The 27,057-nt window shown below is 33.9% G+C and overlaps 1 protein-coding gene across 1 annotated transcript; it reads left to right on the forward strand.

Annotated features, from left to right (window-relative positions):
- On the forward strand, nt 1-27,057 carry LOC140890165 (uncharacterized). The gene is made up of 8 exons (XM_073297924.1): nt 1-31; nt 20,482-20,599; nt 22,560-22,941; nt 23,661-23,700; nt 23,746-23,902; nt 24,475-24,615; nt 24,691-24,890; nt 27,044-27,057. Exons 1-8 carry the CDS (start codon nt 1-3, stop codon nt 27,055-27,057), a joined length of 1,083 nt encoding a protein of 360 aa, XP_073154025.1.

Raw genomic sequence — 27,057 nt, forward strand, 5'->3', positions numbered from 1 at the left:
ATGGTGTCGAGTACTGACGCTCGTGCCCAAGGTATGTGTCCATTAATTTTATTTAATCTTGTACTTTGAGGGCAATGCACATTTTAATTTTGGGGGATGTGTTTAAATATTTTGAAAATTTTGAAAAATTTTCATGAGTTAGTTTGAGTTGAATAAATTATGTGTACTTGTGTTGGCCTATGATGAAATTAATTTTTTGTGCAAAAAGGTCAATTGTTAGCTATATTTAATCTTGAGTTCTCACCCATATCACTATGCCTTGACTGTCTAGACCCTAGTGATTAGAGAAACTTTGTGATTTTGTGAGTGAATTGGATTATTCGATTCTTAACTTTGGTGATTTGTACTTTAAATCGGGGTAGACTTCTACAAGCTTAGAAATGATTTAGGCAATAAATTTTTTTTATTGAAATCTAAAAAGTTGCAAAAGAAACATGGAATTTTTTTTGTTAAAACAACTCCATCCGGGCCTGGAAAGGGATTGAAATCATAATCACCAATCCATGGTTAAGTTTGCGGATAAAATGGGATTGATGCTCCATCCCGGCTATAGACGAGGGGATTGAAATTCGAATCCTATCTTCAGTTATAGCTAAGTCTGCGGGTAATTATTGGGGCAAAATAAAATAAAGCCGGGTGCAAAATCTAGTAATTTTATGAAAAATTATGAAATATCTTTAAAAGTCCTTTTGATCTCAGTAAGTAGAAGTTTAACTTGGTGGAGAGTGTCTTGAAACTAGAGAGCAGAGTTGATGATTCTATGAAACAAATTTGTTACATTAGTATATCGAAATGTAAAAATTTGGAGGCCGACAATATTACTCATTATTGTTTTGCTCGAGACTAGCAAAAGTTTAAGTTTGGGGGAATTTGATAAGTTCAATTTATGCACTTAATTTATATATGATTTGGCTTGAATTTTGTGATGTATCGAGTGAATATTATGTGTATTGGTTGTTGTTTTTGTGAGTTGCAAGAATTGGAAGAACAATAGCAAAAAGAAGTGGAAGGATGCATTTTGGAGTATCAACTTCAGAAAATTACTGGGCATTATTCAGGCAACAAAATCCAATCTTCACCATTCATAATAATGTTTAAAATGTTTTGAAGCATCTGTCAAAATTTCTGCTCAATCCGACGGTTATATTGGGAGATATGATTTTTTGAACATTGTCGTGCATTGCAGATTTTCATACCCAAGGAATGTGCGCGGGCGCGCCTACTTCAAGCGCGGGCACGCCAGTTGAGCAATTTTGAACCTCAAGGAGACAGAATCACATGCGCAGGCTCCCCTCTCTTCAAGCGCGCCCGCGCCATCGCGAAAGTCAGTTTTTTTGGTTTTTTGAGAAGGAAACCTTCGGACTTTCGTGGGCTTTTATTTATTGGATTTGAAGCACATATAAAAGGGATATTTTTGAACATAATTGAGGGGGAAACCGCCACACAACACAAAATAAATCAAAAGAGCTTAAACGTGAGATTTGGAGAAGAGAAATTTGGGCAAAACTTGAAGAACATCAATCAACAAATACGAAGATTGATCGACCGAACACGGAAGACCAACTACGGATTTGTTTTCTTTCTTTTGAACTTATTATTATTGATTTGATGTCTAGTTTCATGAACATGATTTGTTTTTGCAATATATTGATTATGAACTAAATTTCTTAGTCTAGAGGTTGATGTAGCCTGGTGTAGATACTTCTACAACTTTTTGATATTTTTGGATTGAATTCTAGTAGATTAATTGTTTTTCTAGTATTTATTGGCGTTTCAATTACTTGATCAATAATTGATTTGTTATATTTATTTAGAATCCATCACTCGAGAGAGGAGATTTTGAATAGGACCAATAGAAATAACACTGTTAATTATTTATATAACCCGGGAGAGTGTATAATTTTAACAGAGCCTTTAGAAGAACATTGTTTTGCATAGATAACTACAAGTAGATTCTTAATAGAGATATTAGAATTGAACTGTAGTTGATACATATTATTCGGCACTTAGGAGAGGGAATAATACACTTAAGTGTTCTTGGTTATTAATTGAAAGGAATTCACGAAAATAAGTTAATTAGGAGTGATTGTTGTCGGAACCAGGTGAAATATAAACCTCTAGACCATTTTTCCTTTGATTGATTAATCTATGAACTTTGTGTGCGTGCTATAAAATCCTTTGCTTATTTAATTTCTCTGCGAACCTCTCAAACTTTGATTTTCTAAATAAAATTGGGACTATTTTAATTACAAGTACTAGATAATTTCATTTTACTCCTCGTGGGATCGACACTCTATTTATCATTATATTAAAACTTGACACAGTGCACTTGCGGGCACAAATATCGCAACAGTCACCTCAGTGAACAGTGTTAGGGACTCTGGGAAGCTGCAATATCTGTCATCAGACTGGACACTTTTTCAAAGTGTGTCCTCAACGTGATTCTGAGCGATCTCAGGGTGGGAGTTCTTCTAGACCGGTAGCTCAGCCAGATAGGCAAGATTATGTAGTTCACTCATCATCCACTGCAGCAAAATCGACAAGGAGGTAATCAGAACATGAATTAACCTCTGGTGCAATAGGAACAAGTATTTTCTCTTACCGGGGATTAGGCCCAGGCAGCACCTGATGATGACATAGCAGGTAATTGAGTTCTCTCGAGTTTTTCTGCTCATGTATTGATAGATACTGGAGCATCTCATTCCTTTACCTTCAAAAAAAAAATTATGATGCTTTCTTTTCCATATGAGTCTTTTCCTGCAGCTGTTTCTATTACTTCACCTTTGGGTAGAGGAATGTTTCTATGAGATCAGTCCGAAATTGTGAACTTCTACTTGAGGGGAATATGATTGAACTGGACTGTATTGTGCTTGGGTTTTCAGATTATGAATGTATTGTCGGTATAGATGTTTTAACCAAGTACAGGGCTACCGTGGATTGTTTCCAGAAAGTGGTCAGATTCAGACCCAAAATGGCAGACGAGTGAAAATTTCTTCGGTAAGGGTTCTCGATCCAAGATTTCTTTGATATATATTTTGTCGATGACCCGTTTATTATAGAAAGGTGCAAAATGATTCTTGAGATATGAAGTTGATGTACTGAAATCTAGCCCCGAATTGGTTGATATACCAGTGGTTAGAGAGTTTGCTGACGTCTTTCCGAATGAGATTCCTAGATTGCCTCAAATTCGTGAGATCAAATTCAGCATTTAATTGATGTCAGGTACTCAACCTATATCGAAAGCTCCTTATCGAATGGCACCTGTTGAACTGAAAGAATTGGAAGAACAACTCAAAGATTTGATTGCCAAGGGTTCATCGGTATATTCAAAGATTGATCTGAGGTCTGGATATCATCAGCTGAGTTTGAGAGGAAGATGTTCCAAAGACTGCATTCAGAACGAGTTATGGCCATTTTGGAATTCATTGTCATGCCTTTTGGATTGACGAACGCTCCAGCAGTTTTTATGGGTCTTATGAACCGAGTCTTTTAGAGATATATGGATGAGTTCGTGATTATTTCTATTGATGATATTCTTATCTATTTGAAGAATCGTACTGATCATGCAAAACATTTTAGAATCGTTTTGCAGACCTTGCGTGTTGAACAGTTGTTTGCCAAACTGATGAAGTACGAATTCTGGTTGGATCGAGTTGTCTTTCTCGGTCACATTATCTCTGGAGATGGGATTTCTGTTGATCCCAGCAAGATTGAAGTGGTTATGAATTGGCCTAGACCGACATCTGTGCCTGAAATTCAAAGTTTTATGGGTTTAGCGAGTTACTATCGCAGATTCATCGAGGGATTCTCCTCTATTGCGAAGCTGATTACTCAGCTAACTCAGAATAATGCGCCTTTTGTCTGGACCGAAGCTTGTGAGGCCAGTTTTATTGACTTGAAGAAGAGATTACCAGTGCTCCAGTTTTATCTATTCCTTCAGAGGAAGAACGTGATAGCATATGCATCAAGGCAGCTGAATCCGCATGAGACTCGTTATCCGATTCATGATCTTGAGCTTGCAGCTATTGTTTTTTTCTTTGAAGATCTGGAATCGCTATATTTATGGTGAGCCCTTTGAAATCTTTTCTTATCATAAAAGCTTGAAATATTTATTTTTGCATTCTGAACTGAATATGAGACATAGAAGATGGTTAGTTTTTCTGAAGGAAATTAACTGTGAAATCAAGTATTACCCGAGGAAATCAAATGCAGCTGCTGATTCTTTGAGTCAAAAGATATGTTCTTTATCTTTATCTACTATTGGTGTCTCTCATTTGATCGATGATTGTTGTACTTCTGGTTTAGAGTTTGAAACAGATAGGAGGTCTATCAGAGTTTTTGTTATTCAAGCCGAACCAGAGTTGTTTGTGAATATCAAAGAGGCACATAAATCTGATCCGAGTATTCAGAGTTCAATAGAGAAAGTCACATCTGGACACCAGTCTAAATTTCAGGTCAGTGATGATGCTTTGTTTGTGAATAATCATATTATTGTTCCAGATGTTTCCGAGTTGAGACAGCGAATTTTGCGAGAGGCACATTGCAGTCGATTCAGCATTCATCCAGGTGATCGAAAGATGTACAAAAATTTGAGAAATTAGTTCTGGTGGAAGTAGATGAAAAGTGATGTTGCGAAGTTTGTGTCCCTATGTTTAAACTTTCAACAGGTGAAAGCAGAGAGAAAGAAATCAGGTGGTCTGTTGAACAGTTTATGTAAGGCCCGAGATTATTTAATTTTAATCCGAGAATATTTAATTTGAAAATATTTAGAGTTTAGATTTAAATTCTAATATTCTTATATTTTAAGATTGAAATTGAATTAAAAAGATTATCCGAGGACTGATTTTCAAATAACAAAGAGTTCAGGGATTAAACTGAAATTTAGCTTGAGTATATCTAATTCCACTTGTTATCACCATCATCAAACGTGTTCAACAGCTAGGAAAGGGAAAGAAAACAGAAGGCAAACCCCACGCCATTTTCAACCTCTTGAAGCTTGATTTTTTGGCGATCCGGCCGTCAGAATTCATATTCGAATATATATTCGCGATCACCTCATCGAGAGCTACGTTTTGATATAAATTTTCTTAAGTTCTATTATGTTTGATTTTGGAGTTGAAGATGGAATTTAATTATTTTTAGATAGTATGTTCTTGAACTAGCATGTATCGTATATTTGAAAACGGACCGGAAAAAGAATGCCATTCGGATTTCTTATGAATTTTTGAAGCAATTTATGAAACGTTCAATTCTGATATTATTGTTCTGGACGTGTATTATGGCTGATATGTTTAGGATTGTTGTTTGACTTGATTGATATATTGAGTTAGATATCGTTTCGGTTACCTAATTTTTACCGTTATGTCGTCGGTTCAAGAATTTGATCAAGTTTGAGTTTAGATGGCTTGAGTTGAACATGATATGAATTCATTTCTGATATTTCTAGCTTGTGATCACTATATTTCAGATTTTTATTGAAGTGACGAGCTCGGGAATTCATATTTTGATTCGGTGAAGCTTTGATCAAGGTTTAGTGTGATTTTGATCTTGAGAATTGAGTTGAGTTTGAAAAAATGGTGATGTATGGTTATTGATACTATTTTTCAGATTGGTAGCACTTTCAGAACCAAAGAATAGAAAAGGTATAAGATGATATCGATCATAAGGGGTTTGAAACTCGAGAATGATGATTCTTGAGTTATCCCGGAAAAATCACATACTTGTTTAGATATATATTTTTGAACTTGAACTTGAATTGTTTAATCCATCTTAGGTAAATGGATATTTGATTTATAAATCACTTACATTTGATGTCGTGTCGGATACGAATTACGAAGAACAGATATATCCAAGTCAAGATTGGATACGAATCTTGAATACTAAGATCGGATAAGAATCTTGATGTCGGGATCGGATACGAATCTCGATGATTGATTCAGTTTACAGATTTTTCTTTGCTTTTAATTTAGATTCAGAATTGATATGCTAACGTTATTTCATGTTTGTGTCGCTTATACTGAGAAATATGTTCTCACCGGAATTATCCGGTTGTTGTCTTGTTTTGTATGCGTGCATGACAATAGATGGGACAGGAACCAGTCAGAGACGCCCGTGATAGATCGAGATTGAGATATTAGACGTGGTGCTCCGGGTTATGTTGTAGAATGTTGTCAAAATCTTACTTTTGAATATGTTGAATTTTATAGCATCCAACTCTTGTATTTTACAGTTTTTGCATAGTCTAGAGGATTGAGATTAGGTTTTATTGATGTTGAATCATGTTTGAGTAAGTTTATAAATTGTTTTAGATGTTGGATATAATTTTTGACAGCAATAACTCTATGACAGTAGCAGTAGAAAACAGAGCAGTAAACTTGGCCCAGAAACCACACATATGCGCTTGAATTTTCCGCAGATGCATGAAAGGGCAGGGATTTGGGATTTCCTTTGAGAATAAAAATGACGCAGAAGCGTTTATTTTCCCATTTGAAATCTCATTTCACACAGAAGCGCCAAATTCAGCGCTTCTGTGTGAAACCCATTTAGTTCAGCTTTTCTGCGCCGAACCTTTAATAAAAAAAATTATTTTTCCGTATTTGTTGCTGCGTATTTTAAATGTCGTATTTATTTAATTATGGTATTTTAGTAGACGAGCCCGGGGACCCATAGTTTATCTGTTCTTGAGTGAAAATGGGATCACATTTCGATGGATTTCATCACGAAGCTATCACGATCAGTCCGAGGTTGTGATGCTATCTGGGTAGTGATTGATCGATTGACAAAATCTGATTGTTATATTCCATACAGGATGACGTTCAGACATGATAAGATGGCCGATATCTATGTCAGAGAAGTTGTGAGAATGCATGGTGTGCCGAGATCTATCATTTCAGACCGAGACCCTCAGTTTACTTCTCACTTTTTGCGCAGTCTTCAAGAGGCACATGGTACTCGATTGCATCTGAGTACAGCATATCATCCTCAGACCAACGGACAGTAAGAAAGGACGATACAGAATTTAGAGGATATGTTGCGAGCTGTAGTTCTTGACTTTGGCACTAGTTGTCAATATTCTATTCCTCTTGTTGAGTTTTCGTACAACAACAGCTATCATACGAGTATCAGGATGGCACCTTTCGAAGCGTTTTACGGAAATAAATGCATATCTCTTTTGTACTGGGATGAGATTTCTGAGTCACCTGACGTGGGACCAGATATGATTAGAGATATGGCTGAGCAGGTGAAGATCATTTGATTGAGAATGAAGACATGTCAGGACAGACAGGCCAAGTATGCGAATATCAGACGCAGAACTTTGTGTTTTGATCAGGGAAACCGAGTATTTCTGAAGATTTCTCCTTTCAGAGGCACTGCCAGATTTGGGAAGAGAGGGAATTTGTCTCCGAGATTCATCGGACCGTATTAGATTCTGGAGAAGATAGAAGATCTTGCCTATATACCTGAATTTCCTCCGTCTCTTCTTGGTATTCACGACGTCTTTCATGTCTCTATGTCACTGAAATATCACCCAGATCCTTCTCTTGTTCTTCAGCCAAACGAGGCAGAACTTGATGAGACGTTGAGCTACTTCGAACGACCGATTCAGATTCTTGACCGAAAAGAGAATTAAGAAGCTTAGAAACAAATCGATTCCATTAGTGAAAGTTCAGTGGAGCCGACACGGAGTCGAAGAAGCGACTTGGGAGACAGAGCATGATATGAGACAGTGATTTCCAGATTTATTTCTATGATGTGAGTTCTTATTTCTGTCTTTGATTCTATCTTTTATCTTTTGTGATCAAATCGTATGCGATTTCGAGGACGAAATCAGTTCTTAGAGGAGGAGAATTATAACGCCCCGAAATTATCTTAATCGAGATTAATTGAGATTGATATTGATATTCCGAGATTATGAAATTCGAAGATTGAATTGGAAGTTTTGAACTTTTTGATCAGGGGTTGAATTGCAATTTTCAAAGAATTCAAGGGCTTGAGTGCAAATCTTGGATTTTGGCACATGGTCTTAGATATTTAAGTTGTGTATGTGTGTAGATTCATATCTTTCCTTCTCTTCTTCTTCTTCTCTTCTTCTTCTTCTTCTTCCTCTTCTTCACGTGAGAAGTCATATCCACGCCTCTTTCAAACTTTTGTTTTCTTTGGTTTTTTCGAACCGTCCGATATTTTGGATGTCGATGGAATTTCATTTTTATTGGATATAAATGCTCTTGAGCTAGCTGTGATAGTATATCTAAGTCGGATCGGGAAAATAGCGACGTTTGGATTTGTATTGAATTTTTGAATGAAATTCGAGAATGGGGTTGTGGAATATTGTTGATATTTGAATGGTTTTGGATGATATGAGTTGTTGGATTGATGTTCATTGATTTTCGATTGGCCGTTTAATAGCCGTTATTCCGTCGGTTTGAGGATTTCTGAATTCGAAAGTTTGAATGTGTTTTGAAATTGAATTGAGTTGAATGATTGATCTTGAGTTCTTATTCATCCTATTTCAGATTTGTTTGAGAGTTGTCGAGCTTGTAGTTAGCAGAATTCGAATCGTCGAAGAATTGATTGAGATTGGTAACGAGTTTACCTTGTTTGTTTAAATTGAGATTGAATGTATTTTTATTGAATCTTTTGTCATTATTATTATCCAGATTTGGAGCAACCACGAATCGAGAATAAGGTATAAGCTGACATCAATCAAAAAGGGATAGAATACTCTAGATAGATCTGATGCTCGAGTTCCCTAAATCACATACTTGCATGATTACTTTTTCTTGATTTAGAACTTGAATATGTTGATTGATTACATGCTCTTAGTTGACATAATTTGAATTGTATTATTTGTATCATTTTTTAATGCATTGTGATTCATATATGCATTCATCTTGAGCCTACATCTTTGATTTGAAAGGGCAGAGCTGCTTAGATTCGAATTAGACGTCTTGGGACCTATAATCAAGTGCATGGGTTGTTGAGGTCTTCGAGTGTCCGAATACTCCTTATAGTTGCACGATAGTCTAGAGGATTGAATTATACATCATCCACCTCGATCGGGAGAGTCGATGAGTTGTTGTGATATCTTGTCCTCGGGATCCCAACTGAAGAACCGAGTTTTCCCTTGATTATCCGATAAGATAATCTCGAATTTTAAATACATGCATTTCATTTTTATTATTATTGAAACTTATATATTTCATATCATGATATTGATATGTTATTTGATATTACATGTTTATGTTGCTTTTACTGGGAATATTGTTCTCATCGGAGTTATCCGGCTGTTGTCTTGTTTTTGTATGTGTAGTTGGCAACAGGTGGGGCAAGATCGCGTTAGAGGCGACATGACTAATTCGGGTTGTGATTGATAGAAGTGAGGGCTTGGTTTAGAAGTCGAATTTGTATTTCGAACTTGATTTGTATTTTGAAGTAACTAGCCTAGAACCAATGCATGTTACCTTTTGAGTATTTGAACAACTCTTGAAATATCATGTATTATCGATTTGTAACGCCCCGATTTTATCTTAATTTAGCTTATTTGAGATTTCCAAAAGTCGAGGGCCGATTTGATTTTGATCAGGGTCTATTTTTCAGGGACTAAAACGCAAATATTTGATTTTATATATTATCTACACTTGGTTGACTTGGTCATTTCCCTTCATCTCCTTCCCCAAGCATGTCTCCACCATTGTAGACGCCCCATTTGAGATTCAAGCTTTCAGATTTTAGTCCGAGCTATATCCGTCCGTTGGAAATAATTTCTGAAGGCGGTTTAGCGATCACGGCAGTGAGAGCTTCGTTATATCGTAAGTTTTTCTTTGATCAGCTAAACTTTGATTTTCGGATGTTTTTAGAATCGATTGAGTTTCGGTTATGTTGTGCTTGGCAGAGTTCTGATCGTTTATTTTCAGTCGATTTTGAATTAGAGCGTCGTTGAGATTTGTTATGATTTTTGGAAGCCTATTTTTGAAAATGGAGTTTTGAGATTTGTTGGGTTTGAGCCTTTATTGTTGTCATAGCATTGATATGAGTTGATATCGATATTGTACTGCTGTCTGCATTTTTGGTTTGATCATTTTATAGTCGTTATGCCCTCGGTTTGAGTTTATGAGATTTTGAACCGTTTTTGAGTTATAGAACTTTGGTTATTGAGTTTTGATCGTCGTTGTTGATCTTCTTTGCCTCCGTACAGATCGTTTAGAGTTTTTCGAGCCCTGTGTTAGCAGCTTTCGATCGTCAAAGAATTGGACGAAGAGCGCGTATCCAGAGTTAGAGCTACTTGCTTTGAAAGGTACAAACAGTCATCGTTTAGCGGGATAGCATACTCGAGACAGTTGTTTCTTGAGTTGTCCCTTAAACTCAAATACTTGCATCAATACTTGTTCTAGCATGTGGAACTTGTATTTTAGTATTTATTGAGCTTTTATTATATGGCTTAATGCTTTATGTTTTCTTATGCATTCATCTTGAGCCAAACCTTTGATTTCAGCGGTCAGAACAGCCTTTTTTATGTTAGACGTTTTGGGGGCTATACTGCAAGTGACCTGGGTTGTAGAAGTTCACTTAGTGTCAGCATACTCCTTATAGTCGAACCAGATTCTAGGGGATTGGGATACGTGGCACCACCTTGATTGGGAGAGTCGGTGAGTTCTTACGTGATCTCATCCTCAGGATCCCAAAAGCATAGCGCAGCAATCCCTTATTTATCAGAGTTGATATCCCATTTTCAAAGACATGCATTTCATTTATATTGATATTGTATATGTTGTGGTCTTGAAAGCATGTTGTTGTTATTTTACTTGTTATGTTGCTTTTACTAGGAATATCATTCTTACCAGAGTTATCCGATTGTTGCTTTGTTTTGTATGTGTACTTGGAAACAGGTGGGGCAGGATCGAGTTAGCGAAGACCTGGTTAGCATCAAGAGGGAGAGATAGTAGTGGGGCTCGGCTTTAGAAGTCGTGTCAGCATGTCTATCTAGTTATGTTGGAACATGTTTAGATCTCGAACTTCGTTGTTTATGTTGTATAGAATATGCGAGCTTTATGGTTAAATGTTGTCGTTGCATGTTCTATCCTTTTGAGCAGTTGATCAACTCTAGAACTTCGTGTATTATTTGGAGAGATTGTGATTGTAATGCATGATTATGATTTGAATGTTTTGGATTTGAGTTTTATCAAGTCTTCTGATGTATATTTGCATCTGTACTGTCATCGCTCGATCGGTGAGATTTGACCGATTGAGCAATGGACAAATTGCTAAGTTTATGTTTTGGTTTAAGGTGGTACGCTCGATCGGTTGAATCTTACCGATCGAGCGAGGCACCCTTTTAAAAAAATTCAAGAGGGAAACAGTTTAAGAAGTAGGGGAACAATTCTTCTAGTTCTAGTGGTTCCAAGCAGTTTGGTTCAGGACAGAGTTCTTGATCTTCATCTTTGTTATGCAACAAGTGTGGAGGTAGACACTCCCCGGATCAGTGTGTAGGAGTCTTTGGGAACTGCAATACCTGTCAGCAACCGGGACACTTTTCTAAGGTGTGTCCTCAGCGAGGTAGAGATTGAACTCAAAGTGGACGTTTATCTAGACCTGCAGCTCAGCCTGAGAGGCAGTCTTTTGCAGTTCACTCATTCCAGCCTCAGCATCAGAACAGACAGGGAGGTAACCCTAATGCGAATCAGCCTCCGAGACAGCAGGCAAGAGTCTTTGCTTTGACAGAGGATCAGGCTCAGGCAGCACCGAACGATGTTATAGCAGGTAAATGTTCGATTTTCGGTTATTCTGCACATGTATTGATAGATACAGGTGCTTCTCATTCCTTTATCTCTGAAAAATTTGTGTTGATTCATGCTTTGCAAACTGATTTGTTGCCTACTGTAGTAGCTGTTACTTCACCTTTGGGTGGAGAAATTATTTTTGTCAGATTAGTCAGGAACGGTGAACTTTGTTTTGAGGGAAATTTGTTAGAGTTCGACTGTATTGTACTTGGGCTGTAATATTTTGACTGTATTGTTGGTATAGATGCTTTAACCAAGTACAGGGCAACAGTCGATTATTTTCTGAAGGTTGCCAGATTCAAACCTGAAATGGCAGACGAGTGGAAATTCTTTGGTAAGGGTTCTCGATCTAGAATTCCTTTGATTTCAGTATTATCTATGACTCTTTTGTTACAGAGAGGTGCAGAAGAATTTTTGGTTTATGCAGTTGATGTACTAAAATATAGCCCAGCATTGGTTGATATACCCGTGGTTAGAAAGTTTGCTGATGTGTTTCTGGAAGAAATTCCTGGATTGCCGCCAATTCGAGAGATCGAATTCAGTATCGATTTAGTGCCAGGTACTCAACCTATTTCCAAAGCTCCGTATCGTATGGCACCGGTCAAATTGAGAGTATTGAAGGAGAAACTTGAGGATTTGATTGCCAAGGGATACATCAGACCTAGTGTGTCGCCTTGGGGTGCTCCTGTTCTGTTTGTTCGGAAGAATGATGGTTCTATGCGGCTCTGTATTGACTACCGTCAATTGAATCAGGCTACTGTAAAGAACAGATATCCTTTACCTCAAATAGATGACCTTTTTGATCAGCTGCAGGGTTCTTCTGTCTATTCGAAGATTGATCTGAGGTCAGGTTATCATCAGCTGAGAGTTCGTGAGGAAGATGTTCCTAAGACCGCATTCAAAACAAGGTATGGTCATTTTGAGTTTATAGTCATGTCGTTCGGTTTGACTAATACTCCAGCGGTTTTTATAGGTTTGATGTACCGTATCTTTTAGCGATATTTAGATGATTTTGTTATTATCTTCATCGATGACATTCTTATCTACTCGAAGGACCGTACTGACCATGCAGAGCATTTGAGGACCTTCTTGCAGATTTTGCGAGTTGAGCAGTTGTTTGACAAGTTGTCTAAGTGTGAATTCTGGTTGGACCGAGTTGTCTTCCTCGGTCATATTATTTCTGGAGAGGGGATTTCTGTCGATCACAACAAGATTAAAGCGGTTATGAATTGGCCTAGACTGACATCAGTGCCTGAGATCCGAAGCTTTATGGGTTTAGCTGGTTATTATCGCCGATTCATTAAGGGATTCTCGTCTATTGCCAAGCCAATTACTTAACTGAATCAGAATAATGCGCCTTTTATCTGGACTTCAGATTGTGAGGCTAGCTTTGTTGATCTGAAGAGGAGACTTACCAGTTCTCCGATTCTTTCTATTCCAAAAGGTGCTGGTTGTTTTACCTTGTATTGCGATGCTTATAACCAAGGCTTGGGATGTGTTCTTATGCAGCATAAGCATGTGATAGCGTATGCATCGAGGCAGCTGAAGCCGCACGAGACTCGTTATCCGGTTCATGATCTTGAACTCACTGCGATCGTATTTTCTTTGAAGATCTGGCGTCACTATCTTTATGGTGAGTCTTTCTAGATCTTTTCTGACCATAAGATCCTTAAGTACTTGTTTTCACAGGCAGAGCTGAATATGAGACAGAGGAAATGGTTAGATCTGTTGAAGGATTTCGATTGTGAAATCAAGTATTATTCGAGAAAGTCGAATGCAGTTGCAGATGCCTTGAGCCGAAAGCTTTGTTCTTTATCTCTTTCTGAAGGGGATCGTTTAACTCGTGCCCGGAAACGCAGCGGAAATATAAAAAAAATATTTAACAAAAGAGATCCGAGCACTTGTGTAGCATTCAAAAACTCAAACAACCATAGGGTGTTTAGAATTTTACCTATCAATCTCAAAGATTGATTTATGGCTCCAATCAAGTTGATAAACAACTAGGCTCTTGAAAAAGGTAGACTCAATCTACAAGCTTTCAAGAGCACTCCTTGCTCAAAATGGATTCAACACTTCGAGCCTCCGAATTAGGTCCATGACTAGATGATCTAGATCCGCTCTAAATATGCACTAGAATATTTAGAGAATTTTTCATTGAGATTTCTTTTCTTTCTCCCTCAAAATGAAAAGAAAAACTTGGAGAATTCCTGGCCCAAGTGTTCGGCCACTTCAAGGCTTGGAATGAAAATGAAGTGGAATGGAATATTGTATGTGTATATTTTATCTTGGTCAAAGCACACAATAGGTCATGCATGGGAAGTGCAAACATGCATGGAAATTATGCCACTCAACACACCCCTTCACATTCCATCACACACTCACATATATATATATATATATACACGTTCAAATATATATATTTAAATGTTTTTGAACTTATTTTAATTAATTATTAAACCTAAACCAATTTAAGTTTAATCAATTAATTAAATTCAACTTGAACTCATTCAAGTCCACTAGTATCAATAATTATACAACACTATATTAATTTGAGCTCTACTAGACTCAATAGTGTTTAATTAATTCAACACTTGAATTAATTTAATTATTTGTACATTAAAATATATACTAGTGTTAAATTAATTCAACACTTGAATTAATTAACTAAGTTCAAAATAATAGTTTAGAAAATCACCATTTTCATAAACTAATTATTTTAAGTCAACTTTTAATCTTGGAACACATTCACAAATTAAAAGTTACTTATTCCATTCATTCTCCAATTTAGAAGTCAAACTTCTAATTTATTTTACTTATAAACTCCTTAATAAGTTGTTCAACACATTGAACTTATTTCAATCTCAACGGTATCTAGAAAGCTAGTACTTGTGTGACCCTCAATGGTTCACTGATACAACTAGCAATGGGTTTACATCTCCATGTGATTCGGGATCAACAAGTTCCTTATATGAGCATACCCTATATAGCTCCATTCTTATTGATCAAAACATTAATAATAAGAACGTCAAAAAACTTAAGTCTGACAACCAGTCATGTAAACGTCTAGCAGCATCGCTTACATGACTCCCTAGGTATCAAATGATAGTGCCTGCAAGAACCAATCAATTATGGTTAGCGTACAGTACGGTCCCTTCAACTCATATATCCCGACTGATTCGACAACCATTGGTTTATCGAGAGTTGTCATTGAATCGATAACTATGTGTCATGTCGTAGTTCATCGAAGGTGTAATTCAAGAAACCCCTTCTTAATTACCACCTACTCTGATCAGAGATTTCAAGCTACGTATACATGAGATTACATAGGATATCCATACTCATAGGTAAGCAGTGAATCCTCGACTATAATGCATTGACTCCTATATGTTTCGTCACAACACCCAACATTGCCACCTGATGACCCCAGAAGAGTCGGTAAACAAGTCAAAGTGAAGCACTAGCATATAGAGTCTCCATGTTGTCCCGGGTCATAAGGACTAATGGTGTACAACCATAAACTAGGACTTCTCCACTCGATAAGTGATAACCACTTGGAAAGTCCTTTAGGGAGGTTTGTTCAGTGCACTCTACAAGGAGCACCTATTTGCATGCTTGGACATCTTCATGTCCCCTACCAATGAAATATGGTACTCACATCGCAAATACTAGTCTCAAGCTCGAGCGGCCTTTATCCTTCTTTATGGCGGCTGAATCGACTAGGAACAGTTTAGAATATACAGTATTCCAAATATGAGTTTCATGATAGTCATCACATGACTATCTCATATTCTTTCTACTATTTGTATATTCAAGGGCTTTATCTATGCAGCTAACATGGGTATATAGATAAAGATTTTCCAAATTAAATAATGTTAAATATTATTAAAATAAAGATTGTCGTACAAGAATTCTCACAAGGACCATCGGCCAACACATTGGCCCGACGGGCACCTACTCTAACAATCTCCCACTTGCACTAGAGCCAACTACCCATATTCTTCAAACCCATTGATTCGCGATGCTTTTCGAACAATGGTCTTGGTAAAGGCTTAGTTAGTGGATCAGCAACATTATCTGCGGAGGCGACTCTGTCTAACAAGACATCTCCTCGTTCCACAATTTCCCGGATGATGTGGTATTTTCTCAGTACATGTTTGGATTTCTGATGAGACCTTGGTTCTTTTGCCTGAGCAACAGCACCAGTGTTGTTCCAGTACACCGGGACTGGATCAACTCCATTAGGAATAACGCCCAACTCTTGGATGAAATTTCTAATCCAAACAGCTTCCTTTGCAGCATCGGATGCAGCAATATATTCTGCCTCAGTGGTTGAATCCGCAGTGCTGTTTTACTTGGAACTCTTCCAACAAACAGCAGCACCATTGAGCATGAATACAAAACCGGAAGTTGACTTCGAATCATCAACATCGCTTTAGAAGCTAGAGTCGGTATAGTGATGAAACTTAAAATTTGTAATTATTTATATGTTAAAAAGTGTGTTTTAAAATTTAAGTTTAATTAAAATTATGAAGTTGTATTATTTTAGTGTTATGTGTTTATATTTAAATGTTTTACTAAAATGTTGTATTTTACGGTTTGCGCAGGTTTGGTAAAAATAAAATTACTCAAGCTACAGAGGTCATAATTGAGTAATCTCAAAACCTGTAGAATCACAAAAGAGGCATCTTCAACTTTGTAGAAGACAAGAAATTCCAAAAACTTCATTAAGATGATCAAAATAATCAAACATCAAAATGGAGACAGATTTACTTTTACTATGACTAGCTTGGAGTAAAAATATCATAAGTATTTCATATTTTATCCAAAAGGGGTGAATGAGTTGTCAAAACACATCTACAGACAAAGGGTTACGTGTTATATGTTTTGTGCAGAAGCAAAATCGGAAGTCTAAGGCATCAAACATGCCAATTAAAGTTGGGTCAATGTATTGACATTCAAGGAGACAAGCACCCACCAACTTTACTATTCCATATTTAATGAGTTTTGGACCCTTGCTCTCATTTGGCCTATAAATAGATGTGTTGTATAAGCTTTGTAGTGTGCAAGAGTGTAGAGAAGTCCTCATTTGTAAAATAAATATTGAGTGTGTGAGAATAAAAGTTTGAGTGTGCATATTTCTCAAGTTCAAGTATGAAATTTATTTTATCCTTACTCTTGAGTTTCATGTTCATGGCAAGCTAAATATTTTAATGTCAAGGTGAAAAGGTTTCATTGTTGGTCAAGTAAGATTGTTTATATTTTGTATATTCTTCTCTTTTTCTATTTCTATTTTGTTTTTCTAATTGATCCTTATTTGTAGGTATAATTTTGGAAGATTTGTTGTTATCTATTTACATCAAATGCTTGGTACCTTGAAAGTGGTTACCTTGATTTGTTGTCAAATATGATACAATAAATACTACAAGAATTATATACTATAAATATAAGTATCTATTTATAATAAAATCATATATATTATTTAGACGATAGCGTGACACTGTCGGTTGTTCTAAATAATATATTGTGATTTGAACTAACATTTACTTTCTCGCATCTAACTTTTACTTTATCACAACTAACATTTACTTTTCCGCAACTAACATTTACTTTCTCGCATATTACATTTATTTTTCCGCAACTAACATTTACTTTATCGCATCTAAAATAAAGTCATATATTTTATTTAGACGATAGCGTGGCTCTGCCGGTTGTTCTAAATGAAATATTGTGATTTGATCTAACATTTATTTTTATGTCAATTTATATTTATGCATTTATATATATATTATGGGTACCATGTATTAAATATCGGCTGATATTAATATAGTGGGAACTATATTATATGATATACTTGTTTAAATATTTAATTGTTCTTTTTATGTTTATATTTATTCATCTATATATATATTATGGGTACCATGTATTAAATATCGGTTAATCTGATATTAATATAGTGGGAACTATATTATATGATATACTTGTTTAAATATTTCATTGTTCTTTTATGTTTATTCTTATTTTAGTTTCTTTTATTTATTTTTATTAAGCAATCTTAAATAAACCAACAATGAACCTTTGAAGCCTTGACAATTTTATAATTTGTGTATTTGAAGTTTTATAATAATATTTTCATCTATAATATATTATTGCTAAAATTAAACTTACAACATCCTCTCCGTGGATCGATCTCGTACTCACGAGTATATTACTTGCAGACAACCTACACTTGGGTGAATTACAATTTAAGTTGTAGCAAGTTTTTGGCGCCGTTGCCGGGGAGGTATAAAATTAAGTTTAATTTTGTTATTATGTAAATAGTATGTTGTTTTTAATTGTATGATTCTTTGGAGTCGTAAACAAAGTGGTAGACTTGTTCGAGTATCTAAAAATATTTTAAACATGGAGGATAATTCTAATAATCAAGATGATAATAATAATAATAATCAAGAACATGAACAACCAAGAACACTTAGGCACCATATGAATCCAATAAGAACTAGTACACCATCTTGTTTAGTTTTTCCTCCTGATGCATCTAATTTCAATTTTAAGCCACAAGTCATTCAAATTTTACCAAATTTTCATGGCTTAGATTCTGAAAATCCATATTTGCATTTAAGAGAATTTGAGGAGGTTTGCAACACTTATAATGATCAAAATTGTAGCATGGATATTGTTCGATTAAAGCTTTTCCCTTTTTCCTTGAAAGATAAAGCTAAAACATGGTTGTAAAATTTGAGATCAAGTTCAATAAGATCATGGGAAGAAATGCAACAACAATTTCTAAAAAAGTTTTTTCCTTCCCATAGAACAAAATCTTTTAAAAGACAAATTACAACTTTTTTCTCAAAAACAAGGGGAAACATTTTATCAATGTTGGGATAGATATAAAGAGTTACTTAATACATGCCCACATCATGATTTTGAAATATGGAGGATAGTTTCTCACTTTTATGAAGGTTTAATACCTAAAGATAGGCAAATGATAGAATTCATGTGTAATGGAACTTTTGAAGATAAAAACCCAAATGAAGCTATAGAATATTTGGAGTCATTAGCAGAAAATGCTCAAATTGGGATAATATAAGCTCAATTGAACCACCAAGTAAAACCAATAATTCAACAAATGGGGGTAGTATTTATCATCTTAAAGATGATGTAGATGTTCAAGCTAAACTTGCATCTTTAGCAAGAAAAATTGAGTCATTAGAAATGAAAAAGAGTGATCAATTAAAAAGTGTTCAAGAAATTGTTTGTCATATATGTGACACACATGATCACCTTACAAAAAATTGTCCTACTTTGCCTTCATTTAAAGAATGTCTCCATGAACAAGCCAATTATGTTAACAATTTTAAAAAACCAACATTAGATCCTTTTTCACAAATATATAATCCTGGTTGGAGAAATCATCCTAATTTTAGTTAGAGGAACGATAATAATGCACAACCTTCACAACAACCTTTTCACAATAACCAAAGTCATCAAGGTTATGCTCCTTATATCCCACCTCCAAGAAAACATTTTGAAGATGAAATTCATGCATACATTCAAAAACAAGAGTCTATCAATATTCAAAACATTCAATCTATGAATGATTTGAAAGAAACTCTTGCAAAATTTGCATCTGCACTTAATATTCATGAAAAAGGAAAATTTCCATCTCAACCACAACCTAATCCTAAAAATCAAGATAAATTTGATCAAGTAAAATCTGTTATTACTCTTAGAAGTGGTAAAATAGTTAATGATCCATATAGTGATGAAAACAAAGATCAATTAAACTCAAAGAGTAAGGATTCAAATCCTGATACTTTTGAGAAAGATGATGCTTTGAGTCCTAAAAATAAGAAAATTGATGATAAAATAAATAAACATGTTCCTTTTCCTCATGCATTAGTAAATAATAAAAAACAAAAAAAATGATTCTGATATTTATGAAGTATTTAAACAAGTAAAAATAAATATTCCATTATTAGATGCTATTAAACAAGTGCCTTCTTATGCAAAGTTTTTAAAAGATTTATGTACTATGAAAAGACAATTGCATGTAAAGAAGAAAGCATTCTTAATGGAGCAAGTAAGTTCTATTATTCAAAATAATTCTACCTTGAAATATAAAGATCCCGGTTGTCCAACAATTTCATGTATTATTGGAAAAAAAAAATTAAAAAAGCTTTGTTAGATTTGGGAGCAAGTGTGAATTTAATTCCTTATTCAGTTTATGAAAAGCTTAAGTTGGGAGATTTAAAACCTACATCTGTTACTCTTTTACTAGCCGATAGGTCAATCAAAATACCTAGAGGTATTGTAGAAGATGTATTAGTTCAAGTTGATAAATTCATATATCCCATGGATTTTATTGTCTTGGATACACAACCAATAGAAGTACATAACGAAATTCCAGTAATATTGGGACGTCCATTTCTAGCAACTTCAAAAGCTTTAATTAATTGTCGAAATGGAATAATGAAATTGTCTTTTGGAAATATGACTTTAGAACTTAATGTGTTCAATTTATGTAAACAACCAAGTATTAATGAATATGAAGATGATAATGCAATAGAAACAATCGTGGAAGAAAATATACACCAAGAAAACTTAAATCAACAATCTGAAGTTTGTTTAGTGGAAAGTTTTGATTCAAAAAATATTTTTAAATCAAAGTTATTTGAAGAAATTAATGAACTTGAATAAGTAAAAGAAAATGATCATCCAAAACTTGAATTAAAACCCTTACCAATAGAACTAAAATATGCTTTTTTTGGTGAAAATCAAACATATCCTATTGTAATATCTTCTACCCTCTTACCAAAACAAGAAGAAAATTTAATAACACTACTTAAAAAAAACAAAAATGCAATTGGATGGACTTTGCAAGATATAAAAGGTATAAATTCTTTAATCTGCACACATAGAATTCACTTGGAAGAAAATGCTAAAACATATCAACAACCACAAAGAAGATTAAATCCACACATGAAAGAAGTTGTTAAAAATGAAGTTTTAAAACTATTAGATGCCGGAATTATTTACCCAATCTCGGATAGTAAATGGGTAAGTCCAACACAAGTAGTACCAAAAAAATCAGGCATCACTGTTATAAAAAAATGAAAAGGGAGAATTATTACAAGCTAGGATTCCATCTAGTTGGCGTATGTGCATTGATTATAGAAAATTAAATAATGCAACTAGAAAAGATCACTTTTCGTTACCATTTTTAGATCAAATTTTAGAGAAAGTGGCAGGTAATCCTTATTATTGTTTTCTTGATGGGTATTCGGGGTATTATCAAATACCAATATCATTAGAAGATCAAGAAAAAACTACTTTCACTTGTCCGTTCCGAACTTTTGCTTTTAAAAGAATGCCATTTGGTTTATGTAATGCCCCGGCTACTTTTCAAAGATGCATGCTAAGTATTTTTAGTGACATGATTGAAGAATTTGTTGAAGTTTTTATGGATGATATAACTATTTTTGGAAACTCATTTGAAAACTGTCTTAAAAATTTGGAAGAAGTTTTAAAAAGATGTGAAGAAAAAAATCTTGTTTTAAATTGGGAAAAATGTCACTACATGGTTAAATCCGGAATTGTGTTAGGGCATGTCATATCTGAAAAAGGAATTGAAGTTGATAAAGCTAAGGTTGATGTTATTGCTAATTTACCATCACTAAACACGATCAAAGAAATTCGATCATTTTTGGGTCATGCGGGATTTTATAGAAGATTTATAAAAAATTTTAGCATAATATCGAAACCAATTTCAAATTTTTTAACAAAAGATGCACAATTTGAGTGGACTCAAGAATGTGAAACTGCTTTTAAAAAGATAATTAATCTTTTAACTACATCACCTATTTTACAACCTCCTGATTGGTCTTTACCATTTGAATTAATGTGTGATGCAAGTGATTATGCTGTAGGAGTCGTGTTAGGACAAAGAAAAGAAGGTAAACCTTATGTGATCTATTATGCAAGTAGAACCTTAAATAGTGCTCAAATCAATTATTCAACAACTGAAAAAGAATTACTTTCAGTAGCGTTTGCATTAGATAAATTTCAATCATATTTAATTGGTTCTACTACTATTGTTTATACTGATCATTCTGCCATAAAATATTTATCAAATAAACAAGTTGCTAAGCCGAGATTAATAAGATGGATTTTGTTGTTACAAGAATTTGATCTTGTAATAAAAGATAAAAAAGGAAAAGAAAATGTAGTAGCCGATCATTTATCAAGAATAATTTCTGAATCATCTCAAAATGAAATACCAATAAATGAAAATTTTCCGGATGATCAACTATTTTATGCTACTACTATGCCTTGGTTTGCTAATATTGTAAATTTTTTTGTGACAAATAAAATGCCTTCTCATTGGAGTTCACAAGATAAAAATAAATTCTTGAAAGAGGTCAAAAAATTTTATTGGGATGATCCTTATTTGTTTAAGTATTGTCCTGATCAAATTTTTCGACGATGCATACCCGACAATGAGGTAAGTAGTGTCATTAAATTTTGTCATTCTGAGGCATGTGGAGGTCATTTTTCGTCAAAGAAAACAGCTGCAAAAATCTTTCAATGTGGATTTTATTGGCCTTCTTTATTCAAAGATACACATTCATTTTGCAAATCTTGTGAAAATTGTCAGAAAATGGGTTCAATTTCAAAACGAAACATGATGCCTTTAAATCCAATCATGATTATTGAAATATTTGACAGTTGGGGAATAGATTTTATGGGTCCATTTCCATTATATTTTGGATTCACTTATATTTTAGTGGTTGTCGATTATGTTTCAAAATGGATTGAAGCAATTGCATGTAGAACTAATGATCATAAAATTGTGATAAAATTTTTGAAAGAAAATATTTTTAGTCGATTTGGAATACCTAGATCTATAATCAGTGATGGGGGAAGTCATTTTATAAATAAATCATTTTCTTCATTGTTAAGAAAATATGGTATTACACATAAAGTTTCTACTCCATATCACCCTCAAACGAATGGTCAGGTTGAACTTGCAAATAAAGAAATAAAACAAATTTTGGAAAAAACAGTCAATCCAAATCGAAAAGATTGGTCTTTAAGATTAAGTGATGCATTATGGGCATATAGAACTGCATTTAAAACATCATTGGGGATGTCACCATATAGATTAGTTTTTGGAAAGCATTGTCATCTACCTGTTGAAATTGAACATAAAGCTTATTGGGCAATTAAAGCGTTTAATACTAATTTAGAAGATGCATCTAAATTAAGAAAATTACAATTAAATGAACTAGAAGAATTAAGAAATGATGCATATGAAAATGCAAAGATTTATAAAGATAAAACAAAAGCATTTCATGATAAAAATATTATGAGAAAATCTTTTGAAATCGGACAAAAAGTTTTACTTTATAATTCTCGCTTGCATTTGTTTCCAGGAAAACTTAGATCGCGATGGTCTGGACCATTTATTGTTAAATTTGTCAATCCTCATGGTGCTGTTGATGTTGAAAATCCTAAAAATAATAATGTATTTAAAGTTAATGGGCAAAGACTTAAACCGTTTATAGAAAATGAAGTTTTTAATGAAGAGTTTATGCCTTTATATGATCCAACTTAATTGTTACTTATATTTTTATTTTATTTTTGCAGAATTGAGTTCACTTCCCGGTTAAGTGGCGGATAACGGTACTCCGTGACTACTTTTAGTCGGTTTTATTTCAATTTCCCAAAATAATTGAATATATATATATATAAATATATATTATGGATGAAGCTATCAAAAAACTTGGTAAATATTTTTCATCTGTTTTTAAAAAAGTTCTGAGAATGATTTATGAAGGCAGATGTGAAAGATTGAGAATGCTTATGCAAAAAGGAATCCCGGAGGATATTCGTCATATAATTGAAGCCAAGGTTCGATTAGGTGGTGAAGTTCCAAAATTCTTACTTGTTCGAAATATGTCTGGACAAGAAAAAAGTACCTATGCGAAGAAAAGAATGGCTAAAAGGTTAGATGTTTGTCATAATTGTGCTAGATGGACTTGTAATAGACAATGCAGATCTTTGGGATATGTTTCCACAAATAGAGAAGATAAAATTGATTTCATTAAGAATGGGCTAAGTAAAGAGTCATTAGATGATATCTCATTGACTCTTGAGACGCATTCTAGTGGAGATGTACAAGGTCAACTTCTCCGTTTATGGAAACTATTCCAAGCGCAGCGTCATGGTAATGGTCTTGGGAATCTGACTAAAAAAGACCCTATTTGCCAATTTATAAGAAAATTGGATGGTAAGCCAACCCTCGACTCATAAATATTGAAGGAACACTGTGTGCCACAATCACATCACTGTTTATACGCATGCATGTTATTATTATATATTATTGTTTTTTTTACTATTTTCATCATTTTGTTCACATCTGTAATCCTATTTCTGTCTTATTCCTTGTTTTCCTTATAAAATCACTCAACTCTCTATATTTTTGAAAAGAAAAAAAAAACATGACAGGATCTTCTTCATAAAAATTGAAAAATATTTGTGTCTTTTGTGGTTCTAATACTGGAAAGAATGAAATATTTGTTGATGCAGCAATTAATCTTGGAAAAAATTTAGTAGAGAGAAAAATTCACTTGGTTTACGGAGGAGGCAATATTGGGTTAATGGGATCTATTTCAACAGCAGCTCATCTTGGAGGTAGTCAGGTTTTGGGTATTATTCCTACAGCTTTAGCTGAAGGAAATATTACAGGTGTTACGGTTGGGGAAGAGTTGAAAGTTTCATCAATGTACGAGAGAATAACAAAAATGATAGAAAATTCTGATGCTTTTATTGCCTTACCTGGTGGTTTTGGTACTTTAGAAGAAATTTTTCATGTTGTTTCTTGGGCACAACTTAATATCCATAATAAACCTGTTGGCTTGTTAAATATCAATAACTATTATGATGGTTTGTCGACTTTTCTTGATGTAGCTATGGAACAAAATTTCATTTCAGAAAATTCACGAAGGATGATCATCTCTGCTTCGAATGAAGACCAATTAATTGATGATCTCCAAGCTTTTGTTCATCAACCTGATTCAGCTATAACAAAGATCAATTGGTCTCAACCAACCAGTAAGAAAAGAAAACTGGATCATTGATTCAACATGTCATGAAATGGTTTGTGTTTGTTCCTCATCTTCAATAATTCCAGGTGATATCTCTTTCATCATGTACTCTTTATTTTTCTTAAAAAAAATTAAAAACAATGTCATATTCAGGTTTGGAGGAGAATTTATCTCCAAAAAAAAAAAAAATTTAAAATTAAAATTTAAAAAAAATATATTTCTATAATAATATTTATTTTTCTTTTTCAATGGCAGAGTAAGGAGTCAAAAACTCCTGACACGCATTAGTTTTTATTTATCATTTTATCACAATAGATTAGATTTTAATATTCCGTATATATTTAAATTGCAAACTACTAAGAAAATGAAGTCTTTTTGTATAGATGTTTATTTATTCTTCTTTTTATCAATTTAATAAAAAATATATAATTGATGGGATATAAGTTATAAATAATATATAATTGTGTGTTTTCAAATAACATATTTTCTAAAATTTTTATGAGTATATAATTAAAGTGATATTGATTGAATGAATAATAACATGTATAATTGAGAGAATTAATTTGTAAAAGTGCAATATTTACTCACATAAATTTTGTGAGTGAGGGGTGAGAATTGAGAAAACAACTTATAAGCTTTTATTGATTGTTAAGAAATGGTTGATTACTAGATTAAACCCATTTTGAAAAAAAATAAAAATAAAAATAAAAATTATCGTCTAAATAATATATTGTGATTTGAACTAAAATTAACTTTCTCGCATCTAACTTTTACTTTATCGCAACTAACATTTACTTTTCCGCAACTAACATTTACTTTCTCGCATATAACATTTATTTTTCCGCAACTAACATTTACTTTATCGCATCTAACATAAAGTCATATATTTTATTTAGACGATAGCGTGGCTCTGCCGGTTGTTCTAAATGAAATATTGTGATTTGATCTAACATTTATTTTTATGTCAATTTATATTTATGCATTTATATATATATTATGGGTACCATGTATTAAATATCGGCTGATATTAATATAGTGGGAACTATATTATATGATATACTTGTTTAAATATTTAATTATTCTTTTTATGTTTATATTTATTCATCTATATATATATTATGGGTACCATGTATTAAATATCGGTTAATCTGATATTAATATAGTGGGAACTATATTATATGATATACTTGTTTAAATATTTCATTGTTCTTTTATGTTTATTCATATTTTAGTTTCTTTTATTTATTTTTATTAAGCAATCTTAAATAAACCAACAATGGACCTTTGAAGCCTTGACAATTTTATATTTTGTGTATTTGAAGTTTTATAATAATATTTTCATATATAATATATTATTGCTAAAATTAAACTTACAACATCCTCTCCGTGGATCGATCTCGTACTCACGAGTATATTACTTGCAGACAACCTACAGTTGGGTGAATTACAATTTAAGTTGTAGCATATAGCCTTTCAATTTTAGTTCTCCACCCCAATAGACCAAGAACATATTCTTAGTCCTTCTCAAATACTTGAGAATGTCTTTCACAGCTTTCCAGTGTGGAAGACCAGGGTTCGATTGTTATCTACTTGTAACACTTAGTGCAAAGGCCACGTCAGGATGTGTAGATATCATTGCATACATGATACTACCAATTGCAGATGCATATGGAATGTGTGTCATCGCCTATATCTCTGCATCATTCTTGGGAGACATGGACTTGGATAGAGACACGCCATGACACATTGGTAGATGTCCTCTCTTAGAATCATCCATCGAGAACCTCTTCACGATGGTATCAATGTATGTGGACTGGGTGAGACCAAGCAATCTTTTCGATCTATCCTGATAGATTTGTATTTCCAATACAAAAGATGCTTCACCCAAGTCCTTCATCGAGAACTTACTCGATAACCATACTTTAGTTGATTGCAACATTCCTATATCATTCCCAATGAGTAGAATGTCATCAACATAATGTATCAAGAATGTCACAGCACTCCCACTGACCTTCTTATACACACATGGTTCCTCAGGATTCTTAGTAAACCCAAACTCTTTGATTGTAGCATCAAATCTGAGGTTCCAGCTCCTAGATGCCTGTTTGAGACCATAGATAGATCTCTGAAGTTTGCATACTTTATGCTCACTTCTGACAGATGTGAACCCTTGA

The sequence above is a fragment of the Henckelia pumila genome, chromosome 3 (genome assembly GCF_033568475.1).
Source record: "Henckelia pumila isolate YLH828 chromosome 3, ASM3356847v2, whole genome shotgun sequence".
Classification (NCBI taxonomy): Eukaryota; Viridiplantae; Streptophyta; class Magnoliopsida; order Lamiales; family Gesneriaceae; genus Henckelia; species Henckelia pumila.

Bases quoted from the DNA above. Each gene is read 5' to 3' on its own strand.
- LOC140890165 (XM_073297924.1), top strand. From the start codon at position 1: ATGGTGTCGAGTACTGACGCTCGTGCCCAAG. The intron at 20,600-22,559 runs AGAAAATTTAAT...CACTTATATTTT, and splicing joins ACCCTCTTACCAAAACAAGA to AGTGGTTGTCGATTATGTTT. The intron at 22,942-23,660 runs GTTTTTGGAAAG...GGAATCCCGGAG, and splicing joins GGATGTCACCATATAGATTA to GATATTCGTCATATAATTGA.